Raw genomic sequence first — 27,258 nt, 5'->3', positions numbered from 1 at the left:
AGGTCTGAGAATTATGGTTAGAAGTCAGGCCAGACAGCAAAGTCCACGAGATTCTTAGCACCATTACCCAGCAAAAACAAAAAAAAAAGAGGGGGGGGGGAAGGAGGGAGCAAGCCAAAGTGGATCTCTAGCTCAAGTGGTAGTGTTAACCTTGAGCACAAAGCTCAGGGACAGCACCCAAGCCCTGAGTACAAGGCCTAAGACGGGTACATGCACATACAAAAAAGCTTTTTATTTACTTAGCAATTTCTAGTGAATGTAAAAACATGAACTAAAATCTTTATTAGCATATATATGTGTAAATGTTATATATATATAGTAATTTGTTATACCCTTTTATTATTATATACAATAAACCAGTAAAGATTTCAGTTCCTACATATAGATAGATATACATGTATATTCCTACCCTCCCTTGTAAGGTGCTGGGGCTTGAATTCAGGGCCTGAGCACTGTCCTTGAGGTTTTGTTCTCTTTCTCTCTCTCCCACACCTCTCTCTTTCTTTCTCTGTCCTTTTTTTTTTTTTTTTTTGCCAGTCCTGGGGCCTGGGCTCTGTCCCTGATCTTCTTTTTGCTCAAGGCTAGCACTCTATCACTCAAGCCACAGCACGACTTCCTGCTTTTTCTGTTTATGTGGTACTGAGGAATCGAACTTAGGGCTTCAGGCATGCTAGGCAAGCACTCTACCACGAAGTCACATTTCCAGCCTTGAGGTTTTGTTCTCAAAGCTAGCATTCTACCACTTGAGCCACAGTTCTACTTCTGGCTCTTTGGTAGTTATTTGGAGATAAGAGTCTCATGGACTTTCCTGCCCATGCTGGTTTTGAATTGTGATCTTAGATCTCAGCCTCCTGAGTAGCTAGGATTAAAGGCATGAGCCACCAGCACCTGGTTCCAGAGCATGATTTTTTTTAAATGCATGATTGCAGCAACATGTGTTAAAAATAATGAAATAACTCATTTGAGGAAATAACAATAATTTTTCCTAAAAAAAAATCTAAAGACGAAGTGGTGCTGTGGCTCAAGTGTAGAGCACTAGCCTTGAGCTGACAAGCTCAGAGACAGTGCCCAGGCCCAGAATTCAAGCCTCACAACCACCACCACCAACAAAAAGAATTGCTGGGATAAAAGAAAACTAGTTAAATTTTAAGAAAAATCTAAAGAATTATGAGTATTCTATAAGTCACTATTAAAATATATCAGAAAATATGGGTATGCTAGTGTCTAATTTATAAAATAACATCACCAATAAAATATACTAATAGAAAAGCAGGGCTGGGGATATGGCCTAGTGGCAAAGAGTACTTGTCTCCTATACATGAGGCCCTGGGTTCAATTCCCCAGGACCATATTTACAGAAAATGGCCAGAAGTGGTGCTGTGGCTCAAGTGGCAGAGTGCTAGCCTTGAGCAAAAAGAAGCCAGGGACAGTGCTCAGGCCTTGAGTCCAAGCCCCAGGACTGGCAAAAAAAAAAAAAGAAAACATTTTCAGTTACTTGTCTCCTAATAGAAAAGTATGCTATCACTCGCCATCTTTTGTAAAGAATTTACTCTTTGTAATAACCATTCCATGGGTCCCTTCCCTGAATTATTCTATGTTCCTAGAGTGTGGGCCACCTCCCAGCAGCCTCTGCCCTCTCTAGCCTCTAGTTACCCCTTCTTATCCCCCATTATAACTAGGCTGGAGAGAATGTGACTCAGCTGCCATGCCTCAAAGTACATGCAAGAGGACAGGAGCCCATTTCTCTAGGTGTGGCTGGCAGGTCTTTAGATAGCAATTATCTTAAACTCTTCATTTGTATCAGTCAGGAGAGGAAAGGGAAGGAGCGCTTATTGCCCGAGCCTGCCAGCTCTTGGAGGTGTTGGACATTAGGCAGCAGTGGCATGACCTTTTTCTGTGGTGGGGCTGTCCAGGGGGCAAAGCACCCCAGCCTCTTCTTAGGCATGCTCCACTTTGTCAAGCTGCACCTCTCCAAAACCTTGCTGCTCCTCCATAACTTCCATCTTTGTGGGGCCCATGAGGTCTGAGTTGGTCTCAGCAGCAGGGGTCTGTGTGGATGCCAGCATCTTGTTCTGGCACTCAGTGCCTTCACCTGCAATGTGCAACAGCAGCTTCTTATCCCTCTTCTCCTGCAACAGCCGTTGACAAACTGGTCTTTCTCCTGATACAGCTCATCCAGGACTTCCATCTGTTTATAAAAAAAAACAAAACTATGGACCCTTCAATGGCAGTGCTGTGTTCTAACAGCTGGCTGTATCGATATTGAAGTTTATCTACTTGACACTGATAGGCTGCCTTGTTGAGCAGGTCATGGATGAAGCAGATTTTTAGCTTCTTCTTGGGCACCTGTGTGTCCTGGTTCTTGTCCCCAGACATGTCATGGTTCTAGGGACATGGTTTAGGGAAAGGGGCCTGGCCCTGGTACTCCAGCTTTATCTGACACTGGACTGCCAGGTTGGTCAGGCACCTGAAGTGGACCTGCTGCTCCTGCAGTTGTCGGCTGAGTTTCATCTTTTTTGACTTAGCAACTGATAGCGCTATAAGGTAAAATTCCCATATAGTTTGTGGGTTGTCTACATTCTCTGGGACAGCCACAACGGGGAGTGGCCTCCTCACGCCTTCTCTTCTTCTTTGGTCACTCTATCTTCCCTAGGGAAAGCCAGGAAGCTCAGCTGGGCCCATAGCTGCTCATTCTCATGCCTTGTTGCTCCTAGGCACTTCAGTGTGTCCTGTAACTTTTGAGGCACTGTCTGGTCCCCCAACTTGGTCTGCACCTGCTCCTGATCCTGCTGCTTCAGCACTGGCTCTGCCTTAGCAGGTGCGGTTGCAGGGCCTCCTTCTCTGAGATCAGCTGCTGATTGGAGGCCCTGTGCTGTTCACAGGTGGCCCTGAGTTTCTGCAGCTGGGCCAGGGACTGGTCATGCTGCTCCTGTAGCTCTTTTCATTCTTCTAACTCTCCTCTCAATGAACCAGCTTCTCCTGCAGATGTTTGTTCATGTTCTGCTCCAAGTGCAGGATGCCGGTGAGCTCCTTCTCCTCACTGCTCAGCCTGTGGAAGGCATCCTGCAGCTGGGCCAGCTGGTCTTTCAGCTCTTGGCTGTGATGAGTATGGTGGTCTTGTGTCCCCTCTCCATCATTTCAAGGATCTTCTGTCGCTCCTTGTTATGCTGATCCCATTCCTCGGCCTTCTTTTCCAGTACCCACAGCCGCTCCGGCTGCTCCAGGTTCTGGAGATGGAGGCTCTGGTTTGCCTGTATCTGGATGTGAACTTGTTCGTGCAGGTTCTTGGAGCACCTTCTGAATCTGGTAGGCTTGGGCTTAGGGCTGCTGCTCAGCCTGAAATGGTTCTGCAGGGGGCTATGGGGTGCCATCTTGGCCAGATGCTTTCTCAGTTCCACTAGGTTGGTCTCTATGTTCACACTTTGCACTCTCTCCTCTGTTGGCTCATCTGCTCCAAGAGCTGCTGGAATTTCTTCCACTTAGTATTCTCCACTCTCAGGTCCTCCGCAAAGTTGTCTCTCTCCAACTTTAATGTTGTCACCAGCTTTCTTGTCTAGTTAGCTGTCTTCCAACTCTGCCCTCTCCATTAGTGCTTGTTGAAACTGATGGAGCTTGTTGAAATGGATGGATTTTGATCTTCATATGCGCCTTCTGCTTCAGGAACACTTACAGCCTCTCGTGCAACTCAATGTTCTCTTCCTCCAGGTCAGCATAGCTGAAGCTGCAGCTTCATGTTATGCAGGTCTTTAATGAGCTCTGGGTTATTCTGGTCTATCTCATTCTGCATGGTGGAGGCTGCAGATAGTGTCATTTCTAGCTCTGCTCTGTGCTGCACTGTTGTGGAGCCTGCAGGCAGCTGGCACGACCTTTGTGCTCCAGTTCTCTTTCATTGGCCACTTGCTGCATGGGGGCCAGGTCAGACTGCAATTCAAAATTTTTTTTCTGGTCATGGGGCTTGAACTCTGGGTCTGGGTGCTGTCCTTGAGCTCAAGGCTAGCACTCTACCACTTAAGCCATAGCGCCACTTCCTAAACTAAAATTTTCTGAAGCCAAGTTCTGTACTGATAGCTTGTGAAGCTCCAGCTCTGTTTTCAGTGCTTCCTGCACACAGGCCACCTTCTCTTCTCATTCTCTTTCCCCTGTTGATCCTGCAGGTCATTCTTTTCCTGCTTCAGTTGTTTGATCTCACCCCAGAGCTGCTGGTTTTGTATTTTGCTGGAGTCCAGGGGCAAACAGCAGGTGTTGGTAGCACCTTTGCAGATCCTCAGTGTTATTGGGACCTGTGACACTCTTGACCCTGGCAGCTCTGACTGGCTCAGAGGCAGGGAATGCTCAGGGTCAGCGTGATCTTTTGCCAAACCTTCAGCTGAATTACAGTCCCCAGTGGTGTTTGTCATGGGGTTACCTCCCTTTTTAGCTTTATTCCTTTTCTTGGGATTCTGCAGGTCCATTGGGACAATTCCTCTGCTGAGATTCCTGCAGTAGTTTCTTTCCTACAGCTGATGTTTTCTGTCTTGTTTGCTCAGACATCTCGGTGCTGGGATGGGGAAGCTGAGGGAGCCACATTGCCAGGCTCTCTGAAATCACCTCTATTCATGCAATCATCACCAGCTGTGTCTACTTTCTATTGTATCTCCAGTCACCTTGATTCACTCACCACTCAGTACCTCTACCTCCCTCAACTACTGGTAGTGGTAAGTCAACAGAGGGGGCTACCAGTGCTACCAGGCAGCACGGATTGTACACGTGGCCCTTATTCTTATTATCTCATTGGTCAGAGAGAAATATGAAGAATGGAGGCATGGCCAGAATATTGTGATCCAGGCAGAATGGGTGAATCACATAAGAGCTGCTCCTGCAGCCGCTCCCCCATACAACTCTGTCCAGTTTGGTTGGGGGGAGGTGGGACTTTCTCTTGCTGGATAGGGGCACTGTTTCACAAGCCCCCTTTCCTGGCATACATGACACAACTGTGGTTATCAGAGTTTCTAGCAGACTTCCAGCTGTCCTTCAACAGCGGCACCAAGAAACACAGCTATCGGCCCATGTCTTCAGGACTTTACACCATGCAGAATTACCTCTACTATTCTGATCGTATTTGCTGACACTTGTATTCTGAGGTTCATAATGACCTTGATATAATCTGTTCTTCTAGTCGCTCTGGGACAGGAGGATTCAGGGACATCATGGGTCTGGGTTCCTCTCCATGAATATTGGCCAAGTATTTTCTAGACAAAAGGGAATCTGGGCAGTGGAGATGCATGTTTTTTATACATTTCAGTGAACGCTTATTGCAGCGCATGTTCCACATATTTCGTCTGGTGGTATCAGAGGATCATAAACAGTCATGGGATGAATGCAATCTGTTAGCTGAGCAGTCAATTCTAACCAGCCACATCCAAATGATGTCCAATGTGTCCAGAATCCAGGTTCTGGGACAGCCTTCTACCATTCCAGAGCCCTTGGACATCTATTTTAATACTGGAGTGATCAGTTGTCCTCCAGTGCCTGATGAGTTCCAAACTAGGGATGTGATGGCAAGAACCAGGCATTTGTGCTGCATCATCATTTGCTGGCCACACTTACCACTGCTCCTCACTCCCATACAAGTCACCAATGACTCACAACACATGCTCTCAGTTGTAATTTCATATCTCAAGTTCAGATATAAAATCGAGCAATGTAGTTGAGAACTATATTGAGCTCACCAAAGCAATAATCAAGGTTTTGAATCTATAAATGTGGGGGGGAAGGTTTACATTGTTTTTGGTAGTAGTGAGGCTTGAACTCAGGGCTTTGCACTCTACTACTTGAGCCACGAATCTAGCTCTCAATTTTCTGTTTGTAAATAGTTTCTTGTTTTCTCTTATTAAGATTTCTGGACCTCCTTGCTTTTATTCCTTCAAATGTTTCTACATGCCCCCGCCCCCCCTTAGGTTTACTTCTCATAATAATGCCATTACTTCTGTTTCTTTTATTTTTATTTTTTTTTGGTGGTACTAGAGATCAAACCTAAGGCCTCTTACATACATGTGAGGTAAGCACTCTGCAACGGAGGAACATCCTCAGCCTGCTAATACTACTTTTTAGTGATCATTCTCCAAACTGAATTAGAAGGCATGAAACATTTTAATAAGAAACTTCTCAAAGGAGATTGAGAAATATACAGCATAAAGATGAATTGTAACACAAACCATAAGCAGGCTATTAACTGAGTATAACTAAGAAGTAACATAGTTTGGAAAATGACATACTCAATGGATTAAAATCCAAAAATGCTTCACTGGGCAGTTAGAAGAATCCAAATTTATAGAGGATCACACATAGATTGCTCACTATTAATATGTAGGCTAGTGAAATCTAGTTAGGCAAACTCAACACACTCATGTCTTTTAATATCCTAACTGAATACCAATTTTTTTGGGACTTAAAAGGAGCAACAGCAGCTTACTGAGATTCTATAACACAAGTTCTTTTTTTTTTTTTTTTTTTCTAGTCCTGGGCCTTGGACTCAGGGTCTGAGCACTGTCCCTGGTTTCTTTTTGCTCAAGGCTAGCACTCTGCCACTTGAGCCACAGCACCACTTCTGGCCGTTTTCTGTATATGTGGTGCTGGGGAATTCCAGGGTTTCATGTATATGAGGCAAGCACTCTTGCCACTAGGCTATATCCCCAGCCCCTAACACAAATTCTTGTAAAATTTTAAACTTCATGTATACAAATTCAAAGAGCAATCCTTGAATTCAACAGAAGGTACAAGTAATCCCTTGAATCCAAGGGAAGTTATAAGTTTCCTAAGAAACTAAGCCAGAAATTCTTTGGATATGCTATTGTATTATAAACTAGTATAAAAAAAAGTCTTAGATTTCCAGCATCTAACCACATTAAGATTTTAAGAACTTGGGCTGGGGATATGGCCTAGTGGCAAGAGTGCTTGCCTCGTGTACATGGGGCCCTGGGTTCAATTCCCCAGCACCACGTATACAGAAAACGGCCAGAGGTGGCGCTGTGGCTCAAGTGGCAGAGTGCTAGCCTTGAGCAAAAAAGAAGCCAGGAACAGTGCTCAGGCCCTGAGTCTAAGCCCCAGGACTGGCCAAAAAAAAAAAAAGATTTTAAGAACTCAATCTTTTCATTAGGCATTCCTATGAAAAAGCAGTTCATTTCAGTCTGAACAAAGCTCCTGTACAAAGTAACACGAATTTAAACTATGTAATGAAACAAGCAAATTATTAAAGAAATATGGGTAATTTAAGTAAGTCATTAATGAGTAGTGTAATGTAAATGTCAATACATACCATTTAAAAATAGCATAAAAATACAATAAGCACAATGACTGTTCACTAAATTTTTAGATCTCTGTAAGCACTCTGGGTGAATTATGTACTTACTTGCCAAGGTTAAAATGCTGCTACTAAACTTAAGAAAAAACATCAACAAGTAACTTATATGGAAAATGCAAGCAATTAAATGGAATGAAAGAAAATTCTAAAGCAATAATATGTACCAAAAGAACTCTAAAGCAATTTTTGATTCAATTATAGGTTAGGAGTGGGAGGATTATATACATAAACCTAGTCATGAAAGAGATCCAGAGGATTAAAAAATGACCAGCACAGACAAATGAAAATGAACACCTAAAAAAACAAATTAAATTCTTAGCACACTATAATACAGCAACATTCACATACAAAGTAGGAGTGTTCTTAAGTCAGAAGAAATACTTAAAAAAAATAATAATCTTGGGTAGTTCAAACCAACAATCAAGCTCATCCTACAAAACCAGTTTATCACTTTCATATTTTAAAAGTATTAAAAAATTAAAATAGTTCCAAAAGGTGTTTTTATACTACTGGAAACGAAATCATTCCCAAAGATTAAAGTCATCTGACCACATGTTAATCAACCTCCTACATACAAATAATTCTAGTCATTCACAAATTATTCTAAACAAAAATTACTCAGATTTCTAGTGAGACCATAATTACCAAAGAACAAAGTTAGATGCAACATAGATGTATGTGTGATTTAACCCTACTTTCAAATGTTAAGGTCAGTATATATTCAATTAATTTAAAACTGATTCAAACTGGGGTTTGAATCCCAGATTTGGGGCCTGCTATGCAGATGCTCTTACTACTGAGCCATACTTCTTGCCACTTTACTGTGCTGGTGATTTTTAAGATAGAGTATCACTTCCTTCCAAGGAACAAACCTGGGCCACAGTCTGGTTATTTTAAGCTTTTCATGGTAACTAGAATAACAAGTGTGTGCTGTCATGTCCAGTTCTTGTGAATTTTTCTGCATGGGTTAGCCTCAAACCAAGATCTGCCCAATCTCAGCTTTTACAGGTATGAGCCACTAGTAGATGGCTAGAAAAAAAAACAAAAAACAACTAGTACTTTCTACTTAAATTTGCAAAGATGATCTGGGAGTGTGGCTCAAATGGCACAACCATTTGACTATCAAACATAGCCCCTGAGTTCAAACCCAGGACCCAAAACAAATAAGCTCAAGAAAACAGACTTTCAGCATGATAAACAAATGTCATTGAAAATATAACCAAGTTTGAAAAGAAAAAAATTCATAATATATTTATAATTGGCTCAATTCATAGCAAGGTCCTATTCAAAACAGGTACTTAAGTACTCTGAATGAATAAGTCAAAGTTGGTGAGTGGAGACTGAGAATAGGCCGCAAGCATATATTGTAGTTAGTCATAATTTCTATTTCAATAAGCAAAATTTTTACAATTAATTAAGAGAATGCTAATTTGAGACCAGCACATACATACCAATATCTGTCTGCTAACTTAATTATTTGTATACCTTTAATGAAACTTTTTTTGGTCAGTCGTGGGGCTTGAACTCTGGGCCTAAGCACTGTCCCTGGACTCTTAAGCTCAAGGCTAGCACTCCACCACTTGAGCCACAGTGCCACTTCCAGTTTTCTGGTGATTAACTGGAGTTAAGAGTCTCACCAATTTTCCTGCCCGAGCTGGCTTTGAACTGTAATCCTCAAATCTCAGCCTCCTGGGCAGCTGGGATTACAGGTGTGAGCCACCAACACCCAGCTGAAACTTTATGCTCAAATAAAAATGACAAATCTTTTGGAGGTTTTTATAGTTCTAAGTAAAACATACAAGCTCATTTGTACTTATTTCTTTATTATTTACTTAATATTAGAGATGGAGACCAGGTCCTGATGACTATTAGGCAGCATTCACTCCTGAGCCACAAAGTAAGCCCCAGATATTCTGATCTCTAAAACATAAGACCTAGTGATAAGTGGGAAGGAACACTCCCTCCTGAATGAAGTTCAGTGTAAAATTCTTTAAATGACTTTCAACTGGCTAATCTTTTCTCTGCTTATGCAACATTAAGATATGTCTAGCATGGCAAGTGGGCAACCACAGAAGGTTGCAAAAGTCTAGAAATACTAGGGAAACGAGATTCCATCCTCACCTGGCCATCCAAATGCTTTTCTTAGGAGAGCAGTAAACTGTGGGGTGAAGGGCCACAGAGACAGTTTCTCTCTCTCTCTCTCTTTTTTGGTTCTGGTCCTGGGGCTTGAACTCAGGGTGCTGTCTCTGAGCTTCTTTGGTTCAAGGTACTGCTCTACCATTTTGAGCATAGCACCACATTCAGCCTTTTCTGAGTAGGTTTAGAGATTAAGAGTCTTATGGACTTTCCTGCCTGGGCTGGCTTCAAACTGCAATCCTCAGTCTGAGTTGTTAGGATAACATGGATGAGCCACCAGTGCCTGGTAACATTTTCATTCTTTAGGTGTCCTTCACTTGCCTCCATTTTCATGATGGCCTGTAAACATGCTTCATTCTGATTACTTTTAAAGCTTTAGAATTGCTATTCATCAATTATCAGGAAATTACACACAGAAATCTTAAGTTCCAGTCTTTCGAAGACAAGGCTGGTCACTGTCTTTATTTCTTCTGGTTTCTTAATACAATCATTTATATCATTTGTTTATATACTTTAGAAAGTGAGTTTCTGGCCTCTACCCACCTACTTTGCTTACCTACTTCCTTTCCTACCTGGAATATAGACTCCAATATAAAACCCCTAAAATTCCATTTCTATCAAATAAACAACTGAAGCACCTACAGGGATAAGAATGGCATTCTGTGGAAAGTATACTGGTTTCTCTACTTATTTTTCCATTCTTTCTATTCCTGATTACCAGATCCCCAGTGATGTGTGCTGACACTACTATTATGTCACTTCTAGTTTATAAACAGATATGACAACATGTACCGCTTTCTCTTTGAGGAACACTGTAAAGGAATTTATTAAGAGCAAGCATATCAATTTAAGGCACATTTAACCTATTTCATCTGGAAGCTGATTAAACCAACTTAGGTAAAAAACTGCAACCAACAATGCAGAAAATGAACCAATCTGCTACCACGGGCAATCAAGAGCTTCTAGAATAGGTATTAAAATTGGTAGCTTATAATCAGAAATTACTGGGAGCCAAAGTGTAAGACATCACTTTCTATGATAAATGTGGTAAAAATTATACAATAATTTCAGAAAAACCTTTCCTGAACTCTCTGATAAGACAAGTGGCTCAGGCTCATCTGGTGATATTCTTGCCAAGTGCTAGGATAACAGGTATGTGGCACTATCTGCCGGGTTTCAATAATATCTATTACGAGGCAAGCACTCTTGCCACTAGGCCATATCTCCAGCCCCCTTCAATAATACCTCTCTCTATATATATTTATTTGTGTGTGTGTGTGTGTGTGTGTGTGTGTGTGTGTGTGTGTGTGTGTACTTGGGCTTAAACTCAGGGTCTGATTATTGTCCTTTACTACTACTTAAACCACACTACCACTTCTGGCTTATTTTGTTGGTTAATTGGAGATATAAGAGTCTCATGGACTTTGCCGCCCGAGTTGGCTTCAAACCATGATCCTCAGATCTCAGTATGCTGAGTAGCTAAGATTACAGGTGTGAGCCACCAGGACCCAGCTTCTATAACCCATTTTTAACTGACTGAAAAAAATCTTCTCAAGAATTCTAAACCAGCCAATGGCAAAAGTTCTGTAGTGGAATAATATAGGGCTTGATGACTTTTCTCTCTCCAACTTATAGGTACTCAATATTATTTTCTATGAGTAACTTGAAAGATAAGACATAACTACCAAGTTTGCAAGTAACAAAACGCAGAGAGAGTATATAATGGGACAAATGATAGAAATGTTTGAAATGACTGAGTTAGAACAAATGGATTAAAAAGAACCATGACACATAATAATATATGTATACGTATCTGCATTTACATTCAAAAAGTCAACTAAAAATGTTAAATACACAATTAGAGAGGAAAGGACACCTGCCTTAGTAGCATTTCACAGAAAGAAAAGAATCTGATTTCAATTAACTCCAAGATATTATATGTCACAGTGTGATGGGCTGCTAAAAAGTGAATTCATACACTAGACAAATGTCCTAATTGTGGAACATGACTGTCCACCGTTATGAACTTGTCAGACCATATATGAGACACTATTCTGTTTTTGGTGGCAGCTTTTAAGAGGTACTCTGGAAAGTTAATAGCTTTCAGATAAGGACTACCAGGAATAATGAGACCACTAAACCATCTATCTAATTAAGAAAAGGCTGAAAGAAATGGGGATGTTCTACCTGGAGAAGAGAAAATTAGGGGAGACATGATGATCATCTTCAAATGTCTGAAGGATTGCTATGTTGAAGAGGGAGTAGAATAGTCGTATGTTGTTCTAAAGGGCAGAACTAAAACTAAAGGAGAGAAAGTTACAGGGAAAACATTTTAGTTAAAAAAAAAAAAAACAAAAGCAAAAACTCTCTCCAAAGAAGAAGTCACCAGCAAATAAATAGTACTCTCTCAGGAAAGCTTGCAGGAAAGCATTCTAATAGGAGGTTAGGCCAGATGAATTCTAGAATCTCTTCCAAATCTTAAGATTCCCAACAACAGAGCTCCTGAATATTGTTTGGTTTGAACTAGCCTTGCATTTTCCCAGCCAATTATCATGAGAGGAATCATCTGGATTATTCCTTCACAAGAGTCACTGAAAGGTCAGAGGCAGAACTTTACCATCAAATGAATGCAGTAATCCCTTCAAAGCAATCCTGAGATAGCTGCATTCTTACCCAGAGCTGCTAGAATGCCTTCAAAATTCTGACTCATGTAAGAAATGGATTTATTATTTAATAGACCTAACTATTCTACTGTTGGTGAACTCCAACTATGATCATTTGATACAGCTTGAATCTCGTACTGAGTATAGAGTGGCAGATCAAATATCTGAGTCATTCCTAACTAAAATCTGTTATTTAGCTTGAGCATCCATTAAATCAAACTCAGCTGTCAATGATACTTAGGTGATTTTAAAAACCTAATTCACTCAGACACCTGAAAATTTGACATCATACACAAATTAATATTACATAGACTTTTAAGTTCTCAAAAAAATACTTATTTACACAAAAGTAGCATGATAAGAATAAGTATGTAACCTCCCAGGTTTGTTGCTTTGAGGGAATGAATGCATTCTTTCCTTTTTTTTTTTAAAGCATTACAACTTTATAAGAATATTTCATACTTTTGCTCAATTATAAAGACCTCAAAAACCAGTGCTACCAATCTTTTTTCTTTTTCATATTCCTTCAAGTCCTTAAAAGTTGGTTATTATTCTCATATCCAGAAACCATGTTCTTTCAAGTGAATATTCCAGGTACGTTTTAAAAAGTAAAGGCAGGTTATATTAATAAGTGGTTTCAAGAATAGAGGGTTTTTGAAATTCAAAACAACAATAATATTAGTATGATTTCAATAAGATATAGCATGTGAATATAAGTGGAGTACAATGTAACACACAGTATCTCTTGTTTGGGATCCCTTTTTCTTACTAGAAAAGCCCTTATCCATTTCTATAATGCATAGCCAAAAAGATTTTTTATTTTCCCTAGACATATTATCTTCTAATATGAAAGATAATTTAAGCTCTCTAATAAAAATTCAAAATCTCATTTTGTAATCCTCAAACTAAATCTATTAACTTAAAAACACTATGAAGGATGCTTCCCAAAATAAACATTTTCATTATAGTGAGGAATTTAGTGAAAGTTAGTTGGGCATCAGTTGGCTTGTTGTCTTGGTAATGAGTATCTGTATAATAAGTATTAATTGTTTTCTTTTGTATTTTAACAGAATGCCTGGTACCCAGTAAATAAAGTTAAGAACCTGTTAAGAACTGCAGTGAAGATTTTGTTCTTTACAGATTGCAGCAAGTCTGAGTTGAGGAAGTTCTGACAGATGCAAAATGTACACCTGTTGCAGGTGCACATACAGCGTAACCGGGCATGGCTGTGAAAACACACAGAAGGACAGGGTTGAGTTCTTACTTACAAATATGGCACAAGTTAGGTGTGCCAACTTAAAAAAAAAAGATTTAGGCATAGCAACACTCTTTGTAGAAAGGAAAAGGATAGTGTGGGGCATGCTAAAGTTGTGCAGAATTCCACATTTATATAAAATGTAATAAACAGCAATAGCTTCATCCTCCCTCCCTATAGAAAATCTAGGGAACTTTAGCTAACACTTATTTTTGTTTTTTGGAAGGGGGAATGGAAAAATTATTAGAGGAGAATCAGTGGAATAAATATGCACAGCAATAGATGGCACCCTCATCTAAATTAATAAAAAAAAAAACTGAATAAGCCATAGCACCAACTAAAAGGACAAGGCTAGCATTTAGATAACCATTCCTTCCTCCTCCTCCTCCCTCAGCACACATACATGCCTGAAAACCAGGAAGGAGAATATTGACAAATACACAAAAGAGTCAAAAGACGAGTATATTCAACCCTGAGAAGATATGAACAACATCGTCTTTAATTCATCAAGCACCCTGGCTCCTGCAGGAAATCAAGGTGCTTCATAAATTTCCACTAGAACAAAATACAGGGTTAATTTCATCAGCTACCAAAACATAGCAGCTAAGTAGGATAGTATGAAACTCTGGGTAAGAATGTAAAACTTAACAATGGATCCAATTGAAATTGATTATGAAATTTAGGGAGATTTCTGACTCCTTTCTGGTTGAGTGGAGGTGCACTACTAAGTACAGCACATAGAGCAACCCATTTCACCTAGGCCCTGACTACCAAAGTGGGGAGTCTGACTGTTCAGTGGTCAGAGCCACTCAGACATACAAAGCCATCACACCACCCGTGAAGAAGTATTGGCGCCGAACCCACTCAGAAGAGCGCCACCTGATGAATCAATGCCATCACTTCCTGTAACACCTCATCATTTAGAGGCTTCTCAGTCAAAGGACTGGCCCAATCTGATTTGTCTTAGCTTGTGAGATCTGATGACCACAGCACACGGTGCATGGTTGTAGAGATTAGCAGCATCCCAATAATGCCTAATTCCCAACATGAAGAAAAACAAGAATTAATTTTGAGAGTTAATGCTCAAGACATTCTTTTTTAAAATCTGACTTGTGATGATAAACGTCATCACTGCTACTAAGTCACTGCCAGCTGTCATACTGGAATCCATCTGTTATTTTATAAACTGAATCTAACTCTTCAACATACACAAGCTCCACCCACCAAAAAGGAGAGATGCAAAGTATGCTTAGCAACAGCGAGATGCTTTATGAGAAGTAGTTTGGGTTATATAAATAAGTGTCCATGTATGTACATTTATCATATATACACACATACACAAGAATACAGTAAGATATTTTAAAGATACAGGTCTAAAAACACTTGGAGTTACAGGGTTTTAAAAAGTACATTTACATAGTAAAGATGATAACACAATATTCAGTTAGGCAGTAAATCTGACCAAGCAGTGCGTTTCTAGATAATTACTAATGTAAATAATAGCAACCAAGGAGATTTGTTCATCCTATAAGAAAATGTCAACAAAGTCCCACAGAAGTCATAAAGAAAAAGTAACTTACAAAGCAGTTTTTAGAAAGACCCAGATTTTTCTCAAATTCTCTATTCTATCAGTGCTGCCCATGTCTCGGGAGAGTCTGCCTCTGTAATGATCCTCTCTGTAGATAACATACATGAGAGTTTTAAAGCAAAAGTAAAACATAAATAAGGTTTTGCTTATCTTATATTAATAGGTACAACTTGTTTTCCATTATAAATAAAAGTTCAATGGTTTGCTGCATATTTTTAAAGTAATAGCTAATGGAATACCAGGAAAGTTAACTCTGATTTAAAAATCTGTACAAATTAACACCTTTCTGGGAAGCCTCAGTCTTGGTTTCTAGCAATGTTTGATTATTACTCTATTTTGTGCTATAGTTTTCATAAAAAGACAATGATTTAGAGGACAACATAATAGTAACCACAATAAGCTATTTGGTCCTAAGAAACGCACTGCCTGAAAAACTATTTTGTTACAAAACAGAATTTATACATTAGGAGAATTTATACTTGAGAATGTCATTGAGAATCATGCTATTTTAAGGCTGTTAGTAAACTATGAAGGTAACCACAGTTACATGCTCATACATATGCATGTATAGATATATAATAAATGTACATGAAATTTGTGGCTCATAATAATGCAAAACATTCATATAGTGGAAATTCTGATCACAACTACTTTTGATAGCACTTGAAAAAGATATCATATCCTGAATTCAAACATAAAACAAACTCAACATAAATTTACAAAATATGTTTAAATCCTTCATATGCCCAAGCCCAATTAATCAGCAGAAAAACAGAAAAATGAATTTTGTGTTCACATCAAAATGCCTTATAAGCATAAAGGAAAATAATGCCAATCCCATTTTATTGGTATGAAGCTATTTTTAAATGCTGGGAGGGAGGCTGTGTACATCCTATTAAAAGGAGAGCTAAAGCTTGCTCAAAAATATACTAATATTGTCAAAAGCACTCTTTATATTATTTTATTATGACAACCAAAACCAAACTTGCAGCTGCTCAAATTTGTACCTTCTCATTAAGAAGTCTCCTTCTGTTGCTGAACAACTTCTAAGTGACAAAGAACCCCCTCATGGCTAACAATGGCATGCAATGTTATAATGAACCATGCAACATGGAAACAAAGACAGAGCAAGTACTTACGGGTACATGGCCATGGTTGTCAACTTAACAAAGATATCCTTACTGGGTGCGTCAGCAGTATTGCAAGTGAAGGCTTGAGGTGGAGGCATTTTGTGTTTCCTGCAGAAATCAGTAGGTGAGATACTGTATTCTTGTTTAACTTCATGCAGATCTGACTTGGCAGCTATGATTAAGCAGGGTATTCTGCTGTCCATAAAGTGTTGCTATGGAATAAAAAATAAAATAAAAATCTGATGACAAGCCTCCAAAGTACTATTTTAACTAAATGTCAACTAAAACTTTTCTCTGGACCAAAGGAGGATACTCTTAGGGGAGAACACAAAGGCACAATGCACATATACTTCTAATCATGTAAAATAACACTTATAGGAATGAATTCTAGGAACTGGAAACAAGGAAAAAAACAACAGAGTGGCAGCTCACTCAATGAAGTCAACTCTACTCAAAAAACAACAAAAGAGGGCTGGGAATATGGCCTAGTGGCAAGAGTGCTTGCCTCGTATACATGAGGCCCTGGGTTCGATTCCTCAGCACCACATATAGAGAAAATGGCCAGAAGTGGCACTGTGGCTCAGGTGGCAGAGTGCTAGCCTTGAGCAAAAACGAAGCCAGGGACAGTGCCTAGGACTGGCCAAAAAAAAAAAAAGAAAAACATCTTTATCTGTATAGGCAAAGCAACAATAGTTTATTTGTTTGTTTCCTGGTACTAAGGTTTGAATTCAGGGCTTGAGTACTGGCCTTGAGCTTTTTTGCTTAAGGCTGATACTTTACCACTTGAGCCAAAGATCTACTTTCAACATTTTTGTGGCTAAACAAAGGTAAGAGTCTCCTGGACTTCCTTGCCTAAGCTGACTTTGAACCTGATCTTTAGATCTTAAGACTGCTGAATAGCTAGGATTACAGATATAAGCTATCAGCATCTAACACTATAATTTTAAACAGAGAAAATGAACTGAGAGGCAAAGTTTGTAGTGGTGTAAATCAATCTCACAGTAAATATGACTAAGATCACTTTTTTGGAAGTAGAGGTAGAGTGGTAGAAGTGGTAAAGTGCCAGCTTTGAGTAAAAAAGCCAAATGAAAGCACAAGGACCTCAGTTTAAGCCCCAGTACAACCCCTCCCCCCCAAAAAAATCATTTTCCTAATGTGGATAATAAAAACCGACTAATTCCAATTCTTTAGATTCACTGTATTTTTAAAAATATTTTTAATTAATAAGAAAAAACACGAAAAAGGAAATCTACCTTTTATACTAATGAAGACTTTTTTTCATGATTACTTCTAGTGTTTGAGTACATGTATTTGTTTATATGTTTACACACAGTTGTAGTAATGCTGGTAAAACCATTTAAAAATGTAACATTGTACTGTCTATGTTCTTCAGAATTCAAGACACTTGTTTTTAATGGCAACTTAAAATTTTATTATTTATCATAAGTTGGAAAATCATCCTTCTATCGTTAGACCTCTGGATTATTTCCAGGTTTTGCTACCTAAAACTATGCTAGAATAAATACCTTTGTGCATAGTTTGTCTTCCTATTGACTCTTGTTGACAATCTAAAAAAAAACAAAAACTGATGAACTTTCCAAGCCTCTGGTTTATTCCCTTGCCCTAGAGTTATTCTTGAAATAATTGGTAATATATAATCCATATGTATTCCTAACAGCCAAGAAGACCTTCCACTAATGCAAAAGTTCTTTTTCTCTTTTGGCAGCACTGGGATTTGAATGCAGGGCTTCACGTTTGCCAGGCCAAACAGTCTTTTGCTGAGCTTTTGTATGCTGGTTATTTTGAGATAGTCTTGCTTCCTGCCTAGGCATACAATTGGACCTCATGCTGGCTATTTTAGGCTTCCCGTTGTAGCTGGAATGACAGGAGCATGCCACCATGCCCAGCTTTCCATCTTCCCTCCATTAAGATTGAGTCTCATAGACTTTTCTGCCTTGGATGGCCTGGCATCATAAACCTCCCAATAACAGTCAGTCTCCAATGTAGCTTGGGATGATGGCTGTGTACTACTATGCCAGCTATGGGTTGAGACGAGGATCTTGTAAACTGTTTTGCCTGGGCTGACTTTGATCAGCAATTCTCCTATTCTTAGCCTCTCAGATAAGGATTACGGCATGAGTCACATCTGCCTAACTTGAAAGTTCTTAACCAGGAATGTATGAATCAAATGTGTGTGTGTGTGTGTGTGTGTGTGTGTGTGTCGGGGGGGAGAACCCCAGTGTGTTATTCTATCATTGTAGTATGAAGCAAGAAGAAAGGAGAGGGTAAAGATATAGGTTCTTATTTTTTAACTCCACAAATGATTTTATTGTTTTTGGGTGGGAGCAGGAAACATTACACTGCAATTCCATTAAAATACCACATAATACTATACTTAGTCATAATCTAAAAGAGCAACAAACCTTAAAAATCCTGGCACAGTACTCAAAGGACTTGGAATTAGTGACATCATACACCAGGCACACAACATCACAAATGATTTCAGCCTCGGTTAGAAATTCCGATTCTGTGATATCATGCAACTTGTAAAAAGAAAAAGATAATGAAAATCATAAGTAACATAATGTTAACATACAACATATCATGATGTATTATGACTTGTTCAACTAGACTTCCTGATTTAAAAAGTTCTGTTAAGCATAACTCTAAAGATCATTTTTAGAAGAAGGAAGTATAGACAAACAAGTATTTTGATTCTATGATTAAAAATAATTGACTAACATTTAACATACGACTAATGTGTTTAGGGCAAGCTCTTCATGTGCACTGTCTATATTCTACACAGAAGACAGACTAGAAAGATCAAGTCAAAAGAAAACTTATCTAAGAAATCATGAAACCAAAATTTGAATTCAGATTATTGCCAAGTATATTTTCTTTCCTACCAGACTACCTTTCTTCCCACTAATCAAAACTACAAAACAACGACTCTTATTCTTTTTTTTTCTTTTTCTGCTTATGTGGTGCTGAGGAATCGAACCCAGGGCTTCATGCATGTAAGGCAAGCACTCTACCACTAAGCCACATTCCCAGCCCCACAAATGACTCTTTATACTAAGTTCATTTTGTTCTACTTCACTGCCTACTCTTTCCAATGTCTACATAAAATTTCTTTAAAGAAATATCCCTCCAGGGTGACACTGTTACGTAAATGTAACCCCTCTGAACATCACCTTTATAATAACAATAAAATATTGAAAAAAAATCCCTTCATATGAAGATGATCCAACAACAAGAGAATGACATGAGACAGTGTGTCCTTATTGAGAAGCTGAAAGGCGTAGTAAGAAGCGACTAACACATTCCAAATAAAACATTATTATGCCAAGCCTAGTCTGAGACATGGAAAATGTGACTTGCAAAGAACAGTGTATGAATTAGAAAAAAAGGAAAATTAACAGCCAACAATAGTTACTGAGTACCCTAATATATAAAACTACAAAAGAATAGGAGTCTAATAACAATGTTTAGTAAGAGACTGACAAACCTTTATCAGAAAGAGCAAAATGTTTAAAACATCCAATGTGATTGTCTGGCAAAATAAACTATTTTTTAAAAATTAGGAAAGACAATGAATCTTTTCCTAGTACTTATTTGTTAGGAACTCTTCACTGAAGAGCTAACAAAATAAAAAACTTAGGCTCACAAAGACTGAGTCCCTTGGTGAAAGTCACACAACTAACCAATGGACCAAAGTTGAAAGCGCAATAACTAGATCTAAGGACAGCATATAATCACTTTCTACTATATAGCATGGTATCTTTTCAGTCAGATCTTTCTTTCATACATTCTTAGGTATCCACTTCCCTAACAGATAAACAATTCAGATTACATATAAACTACCAAGCACAACATTGCTTTCATGTTCATTTTTAGTCAATAGTGATGGAATTTTAAAAGTCAAATAGAGCTCTGCGCTGGTGTAATCCTAGCTACTCAGGAGGCTGAGATCTGAGGATTACGGTTTAAAGCCAGCCTGGGCAGGAAAGTCCATGAGACTCTTATCTCCAATTAACCACCAGAAAATGGGAGTGGTGCTGTTGCTCAAAGTGGTAGAGCACTAGCCTTGAACTGAAGAGCTAAGGGACAGCACCCAAGCCCAGAGTTCAAGCCCCACAACCAACAACAAAAAAATCAAATAGAATTAAAATTTTATTTTTTGTCTTTATTACTGCAGTATAGCTACAATTAAGTATAGTTAAAACATACTAATTAAGTGTATAAGTGTACAAACAGATGAATTATTATTTGTTTCTATACCTGTGTAATAGTCATATAGATAAAAAGAATGAACATCACAATGAACAACAAACCAGGTAAAAAATATTACATACAGGCTCTACATATAGCTATTGTTAAATCCATTATGGTCAAGTTAAAGCCATTGTTTCAGTCATGGAAAAACAAGCCCAATAAATAAAATCTTTGTATCACAGAAATTCTTACCAATAAGTATTTTTCTTGTCCATACACATAAACAGTATTAATCGCATAGTAGGATTTATGATCTTCATGAATTTTCTTCTGCCTCTGAAAATAAAACCAAAATCTCAATATTTACAGTAAGACATCACAGTAATTAGTTTTCATCAACACACACACCTTTATGTATATGGGTAAGTTACAAATAAAGGGCAATGTTTATACTGTATATGGTGTATCAGAACAAAATGATTATTGATTTTATGTTTTTTGGTTCTTTGAGTCTTAAGACAAAAGATGTATTTGTTCTGCAAAAAGTGAAAACAGTACTGAAGAGAAAGTATACCCTAGAGACACCTGCTGGCAACTGTCATAATTTGGTTACACATGAGATTACTCTGAAAATCAGTCTTCTTATTGAACCAAGTTATCAGAATTACTAGCTATCAGTACTAAATTCGAAACATTTTGTACATACATACATTAATTTGTACATTTATTTTATTGCAAGAATTGTGTTAGGTACTTTGATATGTGTAGTCATTTAGTACCCACTAAGTAGTGAAACAAGATATCCCACTCTAAACCCATCTTTCCTTTTGTCTGGATAGGTTCTTACAATGTAGCCTATGCTAGCCTTGAACTTGTGATCCTCCTGCCTCAGCCTCCTAAGTCCTGGGATTTCATCACCATGCCTAGCCCTATTGTTATATTTTAGATGTATTTCTCTAATATGCATAGGCCAATGAATTTTATCAGACATCTAAAAAGATTAATGACTATAAAGACGATGTAATTCAATTACTATATAATTTGATTTCATTTACATTCTGAGAACTCACCATTAAGTTTCTCCCAAGAAGAGCCTGAAGAACTCCACTTTTCCCACAGCCTTTCATTCCAATTACATTACATCTGAAAACATTTCTTTGAGTTTGTTTTTTCTGCAGGTCTATCTTTTTATCTCTTGTTACTAAAAAGAAAACACACAACATTAAATACATACCACTTAGACTCACTGTGCTTCCGTTCACCCTTCTGTAAAACTAGGTATTGCTCCTCTAATTTTATGAAGTGTTTCATCTATAAACATACTAACGCTCACACTGTATGTGAAATTAGCTACTAAACATAATGCATGTGGGAAAGCTGACTTAATGTAAACTTCTAGTAACCAAATGACATTTATTTTACCATAAAATAAGTAATATACTTTTACTAAAAACAAATCCTAAAAAATGAACTAATTCCTAGCAAGCACAAGACCCTGAGTACAAACCCCAGTGCTGCCAATAAAAAGATAAAGACAAAAAATAGAAATAACAAAGAATAAAAACTGTGAACATAGCTAATATTATGTCGCAATTATTTTTTGTGTTGGTTACTTATTGAGATTTTTTTTTTTTTCTCCTAGTATTAGGGCTTCTGGTCAGGGCCTCAAGCTCTTGCTTAGTGGTTTTTTTGGTTTTGTTTTTTGTTCCCCTCAAAGCAAGTGCTTTACCACTTGAACTACAACTCCACTTCCAACATTTTTCTAGTTAACTGGGAATGAGTCTCAGATTTGTCTGCCAGGCTGACTGCAAATTGAGATCCTCAGCTCTTAGCCTCCTTAGTAGCTATGATTATAGGTGTGAGCCACTAAGAACCTGGCCTGAGATAGAGACTTGCTTTCTTTACTGGTCAGTCTTAAATTTAATTCTCCTATTTTGCTTCCCTATGTTGCCTGGATGGGACACATACACACTATGACATCTGGCCATGGTGCTTCCACTATACTGGGACTACAGCAGTGTGCCAGTGTGCCAAGACACTGATTTAGATGGAGTCTGGTGAACTTTTTTTTTTAGCTAAAGCTGGCCTCAAATTGAGATTCCCCAGATGCTACCCTTAAGTAGCTACTATTAAAGGCATAAGCCACCATTCCCAGCTTTCCATCTAATTTTGTTCTATGATGAATTACTGTCATAATAAATTAACAATCAAAAGATGTTACTTGAAAGTATGCACCTTTCTGATGCTCTACTTATAAGTGGGGAAAAGATCTGACTTTAACAGGCCTTTCAAATATACACGTAACTGGGAGGCAATGGCTCATGATTGCAATCCTAGTTACTCAGGAGACTGAGATCTGAGGATCCTGGTTTAAAGCCACCCTGAGCAGACAAATTCAAGGAACTCTTATCAACAATTAATCAGCAAAAATCTGGAAGTGGAGGTATGGCTTAAGTGGCAGAGCACAAACTGTGAGTAAAAGAGCCAAGTAAGGCAAAAACCTTGAGTTTAAGTTTCTGGACCAGCACCAAAAAAAAAAAAAATGGGGGTGGGCAGGCTAGAAAACAATGCTATGTTATCAGTACAACAGCACAATGGGACTTCTCTTCTTGAGGTAAAGAAGTCTCTTTGAAGATGTATCCTAAGATACAAGAGTAGAGCTCACCAGAGACATTATTTATTTTAGCAAAAACTAAAAATGATTAAAAAAATACTACCCCAATAAGCATGAGGTGGTTAAATGGTTGCAAACATCCACATGACAACACATTTCACAAGTGTAAAAGTATACTTATTAATGTTATTAATGTATAATAAATCCTGTTTAACTGATTAGGGTTTTTTTTTTTTTTTTTGGCCAGTCCCGGGGCTTGTACTCAAGGCCTGAGCACTGTCCTGGCTTCTTTTTGCTCAAGGCTAGCACTCTAACACTTGAGCCACAGTGCCACTTCTGGCTTTTTCTATATATGTGGTGCTGAGGAATCAAACCCAGGGCTTCAATGTATATGAAGCATTCTACCACTAGGCAATATTCCTAGCCCCCAACTGATTATTATTATTATTTTTTTTTTGCCAGTCCTGGGCCTTGGACTCAGGGCCTGAGCACTGTCCCTGGCTTCTTCCCGTTCAAGGCTAGCACTCTGCCACTTGAGCCACAGCACCGCTTCTGGCCATTTTCTGTATATGTGGTGCTGGGGAATCGAACCTAGGGCCTCGTGTATCCGAGGCAGGCACTCTTGCCACTAGGCCATATCCCCAGCCCTCAACTGATTATTTTAGGAGCACTTGTTCTGTCAATTTTAAGAAGGTTGTCTTCTTGGGCTAAGGTTTCCTGTAAAATATGGCAGATTTCATACTGAAGTGCCAGACACGTGAACCCCATTTTAGAATTAAACCCTGAGCCAATCAGATTTGTACCTGTGTCCTAATCTTGCTTGCACACCTGATTGTTGTAACCTTGTTCTTTGCCTTTATAAGCCCTGTGTAATCACAGCTCGGGGCTTCCTCCTAACCTCCGCTGTGTCGGTGGGTAGGATGAGGCCCGAGTTGCAGCTCGCTTAAATAAAGCCTTGCCTTGCTTTTGCATTTCGGAAATGTCTGAGTCTCAGTGGTCTTTTTGGTGGTGGTCTTGCAACTTGGCACAACAATACCAACTGGAATATAAGAAACTCCTGAAATAATTAATTCCTTCAGTCATTATTTCGACGGCTATGGGTTTCTTTGAGTGAACACAGTGCTTTGGCAGGAATGTTTGGTTTACATTCAAAATCTATGACAGACTTAAGAAAAAGGGATACAAAGTTGTAATGATGCATAAATAGTTCAACATCATGTGCAAATAGGCTTTTTTTTTTTTTAATCAGTCATGGGGCTTATAAGGCCTGGTTACCATCTTTGAGTTTTTTCATTCAATGCTAGCGTTCTACCACTTTCAGCCACAGCACCACTTCTGGTATTTTTTTTTTTTTTTTTTTTTGGCCAGTCCTGGGGCTTGGACTCAGGGCCTGAGCACTGTCCCTGGCTTCTTTTTGCTCAAGGCTAGCACTCTGCCACTTGAGCCACAGCGCCACTTCTGGCCATTTTCTGTATATGTGGTGCTGGGGAATCGAACCCACGGGCCTCATGTGTATGAGGCAGGCACTCTTGCCACTAGGCCATATCCCCAGCCCACTTCTGGTATTTTGGTACCTAATTGTAGTAAGCGTCTCACAGACTTTCCTGTGTCCAGATGGCTGTGAAATGTGATCCTCAGATCCTAGCCTCCTGAATAGCTAAGTTTATGGGGTAAGCCAACAGTACCCGCAGGCTTTGCTTTTTTTGAGATGATGTAGCCTAGGCTTATCTTCAATTCATGATTTTCCTATGTCTACCTTCTGAGTGCTAGAATTATAGGAATGTGATGCCATGCCTACTTCATTATGATTAATAATTTAAGAAAATTAGGGCTGGGAATGTGGCTTGGTGGTACAGTGCTTGCCTAGCATGCACGAAGCCCAGGGTTCAATTCCTCATAAACAGAAAACACCACATAAACAGAAAAATCTGGAAGTGGCACTGTGGCTCAAGAGGTAGAGTGCTAGCTTTGAGCAAAAACAAGCCAAGAACAGTGCTTGGGCCCTGAGTCCAAGCCCCAGGACTGGCAAAAAAAAAAGGAAAGAAATTTAAATCCAAGGTAGATGGGTAAATACTTTCTTGTTGTTGGTCATGGGGTTTGAACTTGGCCTAGGCACTGTTTCTGAGCTCTTTTGCTCAAGGCTAGCACTCTACTACTTTGTGCCACAGCACTACTTTTTTTTTTTTTTTTGGCCAGTCCTGGGGCTTGGACTCAGGGCCTGAGCACTGTCCCTGGCTTCTTCTTGCTCAAGGCTAGCACTCTGCCACTTGAGCCACAGTGCCACTTCTGGCTGTTTTCTGTATATGGTAGTGCTGGGGAATTGAACCCAGGGCCTCATGTATACGAGGCAAGCACTCTTGCCACTAGACCATATCCCCAGCCCCTGTTTGTTTGTTTGTTTGTTTGTTTGAGTAGTTAATCGGAGATAAGAGTCCCACAGGGATTTTTCTGGGGTTTTTTTTGGCCAGTCCTGGGGCTTGGACGGGCCTGAGCACTGTCCCTGGCTTCTTTTTGCTCAAAGCTAGCACTCTGCCACTTAAGCCACAGCACCACTTCTGGCCATTTTCTGTATATGTGGTGCTGGGGAATCAAACCCAGGGCCTCATATATACGAGGCAGGCACTCTTGCCACTAGGCCATATCCCCAGCCCCCACAGGGATTTTTCTGCCTGGGCTGCCTTTAAACAACAATCCTCTGGGGGCTGGGAATATGGCCTAGTGGTAGAGTGCTCACCTCATATACATGAAGCCCCCCCTGAGTTCAATTCCTCAGCACCACATATATAGAAAAGGCCAGAAGTGACACTGTGGCTCAAGTGGTAGAGTGCTAGCCTTAAGCAAAAAGAAGCCAGGGACAGTGCTCAGGCCCTGAGTCCAAGCCCCAGGACTGGCAACAAAAACAAAACAAATAAACAACAATCCTCTGATCTCAGCCTCCTGAATAGCTAGGATTACAGGTGTGAGCCACCGGTGGTCCTGGTAAATCCTTTAATGCTCATTGTTCTCACTCATTTTTATCAATGGAGCACTCCCAGGACATAGATTAGAAGCTTTACTTTCTTTTTGCTGATAAGTAATAGAATTGAACAAGGAAAGCTAACAGAGCATACACACAAGAACTAATGAGAATGAGTTTACTTTTATTCTTTGTAACATTTGAAATTGGAATCTTAAAAAGGAATATTCCAGGGCTGGGGATATGGCCTAGTGGCAAGAGTGCTTGCCTCGTATACATGAGGCCCTGGGTTCGATTCCCCAGCACCACATATACAGAAAATGGCCAGAAGTGGCTCAAGTGGCAGAGTGCTAGCCTTGAGCAAAAAGAAGCCAGGGACAGTGCTCAGGCCCTGAGTCCAAGCCCCAGGACTGGCCAAAAAAAAAAAAAAAAAAAAAGGAATATTCCAGTTGGGCACTGGTGACTCATACTTATAACACTAGCCACTCAGGAAGCTGAGATCTGAGGATCTCTGTTCGAACCCAGATTGGGTAGATAAGTGTGAGACTCTTATCTATAACCACCAAAAGGCCAAAATTAGAGCTGCGGTTCAAGTGATAGAGTGCTAGGCTTGAGCAAAAAAGTTAAGGTACAATATCCAGGCCCTGAGTTCAACCCCCAGAAACATAACAACAAAACAAAACAAAGCCTACCACCAAAAAGCCTCAACAATATTCCTTAACACAAACTGACTAGTATCTAGATGCTCACCTGTAATGGCTGAAGCTTGAGATTCTTGTTCAGTCAATATGGAATAGCCTAGATAGCCCAAATACTCCAGGCACCGCTGTACATCTAAGTAGGTTGTGAGCCTAAGAGAAGGTAAAGTTACCAAGGTAAAAAGTTCCTAAATGAACACTGAGAAAAGATCCAACAAGTCAAAAAACGTTACTTACCAGACCTCCTAGATAATATTTATCAAGCTGTTTTAATCTCTTACAAACCCATGGATTTGCTACACTAACAATTTTATAGCAGAGAAGAAAGGGAGGAGAATTCTCCCAAAACAAGGGCAATTTCCTCCATCTCCCCAACATGCCAAAGATAACAAGTCTAAACAGGTGAGTTAAGAGTGGTCAATAAGAACTACAGCAGGTGTCTCACACTACTCAGAAGGCTGAGATCTAAGGATTGTGGTTTGAAGCCAATCTGGGCAAGAAAGTCTGTGAGGCTCTTATCTTCACTAAATTACACCCGCCCCCCCCCCACCCCAAAAGCTGGAATTAGAGCTGTGACTCAAGTGGTAGAGCACTAGCCTTGAGCAAAAGAAGTTCAGGGGCAGTATTCAAGTCTCAGAACTTATAATGTTTCCCAGTACCATCA

The 27,258-nt window shown here is 39.4% G+C and overlaps 1 protein-coding gene across 8 annotated transcripts in view; it reads right to left on the bottom strand.

The window, feature by feature from the left end:
• Rhot1 (ras homolog family member T1) overlaps positions 1-27,258 on the bottom strand; it is a 79,566-nt gene that overhangs the window by 4,566 nt on the left and 47,742 nt on the right. For 4 of the 8 annotated variants that reach the window (XM_048366468.1, XM_048366462.1, XM_048366465.1 and 1 more), the window contains exons 14-20: positions 26,647-26,747; positions 21,397-21,527; positions 20,579-20,662; positions 18,535-18,654; positions 16,121-16,323; positions 14,974-15,069; positions 13,242-13,364 (exon numbers count right to left, since the gene is read on the bottom strand). In XM_048366468.1, coding sequence (XP_048222425.1) covers positions 13,242-13,364; positions 14,974-15,069; positions 16,121-16,323; positions 18,535-18,654; positions 20,579-20,662; positions 21,397-21,527; positions 26,647-26,747 — 858 coding nt within the window. The remainder of the gene's footprint in view (positions 1-13,241; positions 13,365-14,973; positions 15,070-16,120; positions 16,324-18,534; positions 18,655-20,578; positions 20,663-21,396; positions 21,528-26,646; positions 26,748-27,258) is intronic. The other 4 variants (XM_048366464.1, XM_048366469.1, XM_048366466.1 and 1 more) reach the window with 3 other exon arrangements.

The sequence above is a fragment of the Perognathus longimembris genome, chromosome 17 (genome assembly GCF_023159225.1).
Source record: "Perognathus longimembris pacificus isolate PPM17 chromosome 17, ASM2315922v1, whole genome shotgun sequence".
In the NCBI taxonomy this organism is placed as follows: Eukaryota; Metazoa; Chordata; class Mammalia; order Rodentia; family Heteromyidae; genus Perognathus; species Perognathus longimembris.
The sequence above is the reverse complement of the archived record's forward strand: the minus strand, read 5'-3'. Positions and strand labels throughout refer to the sequence as shown.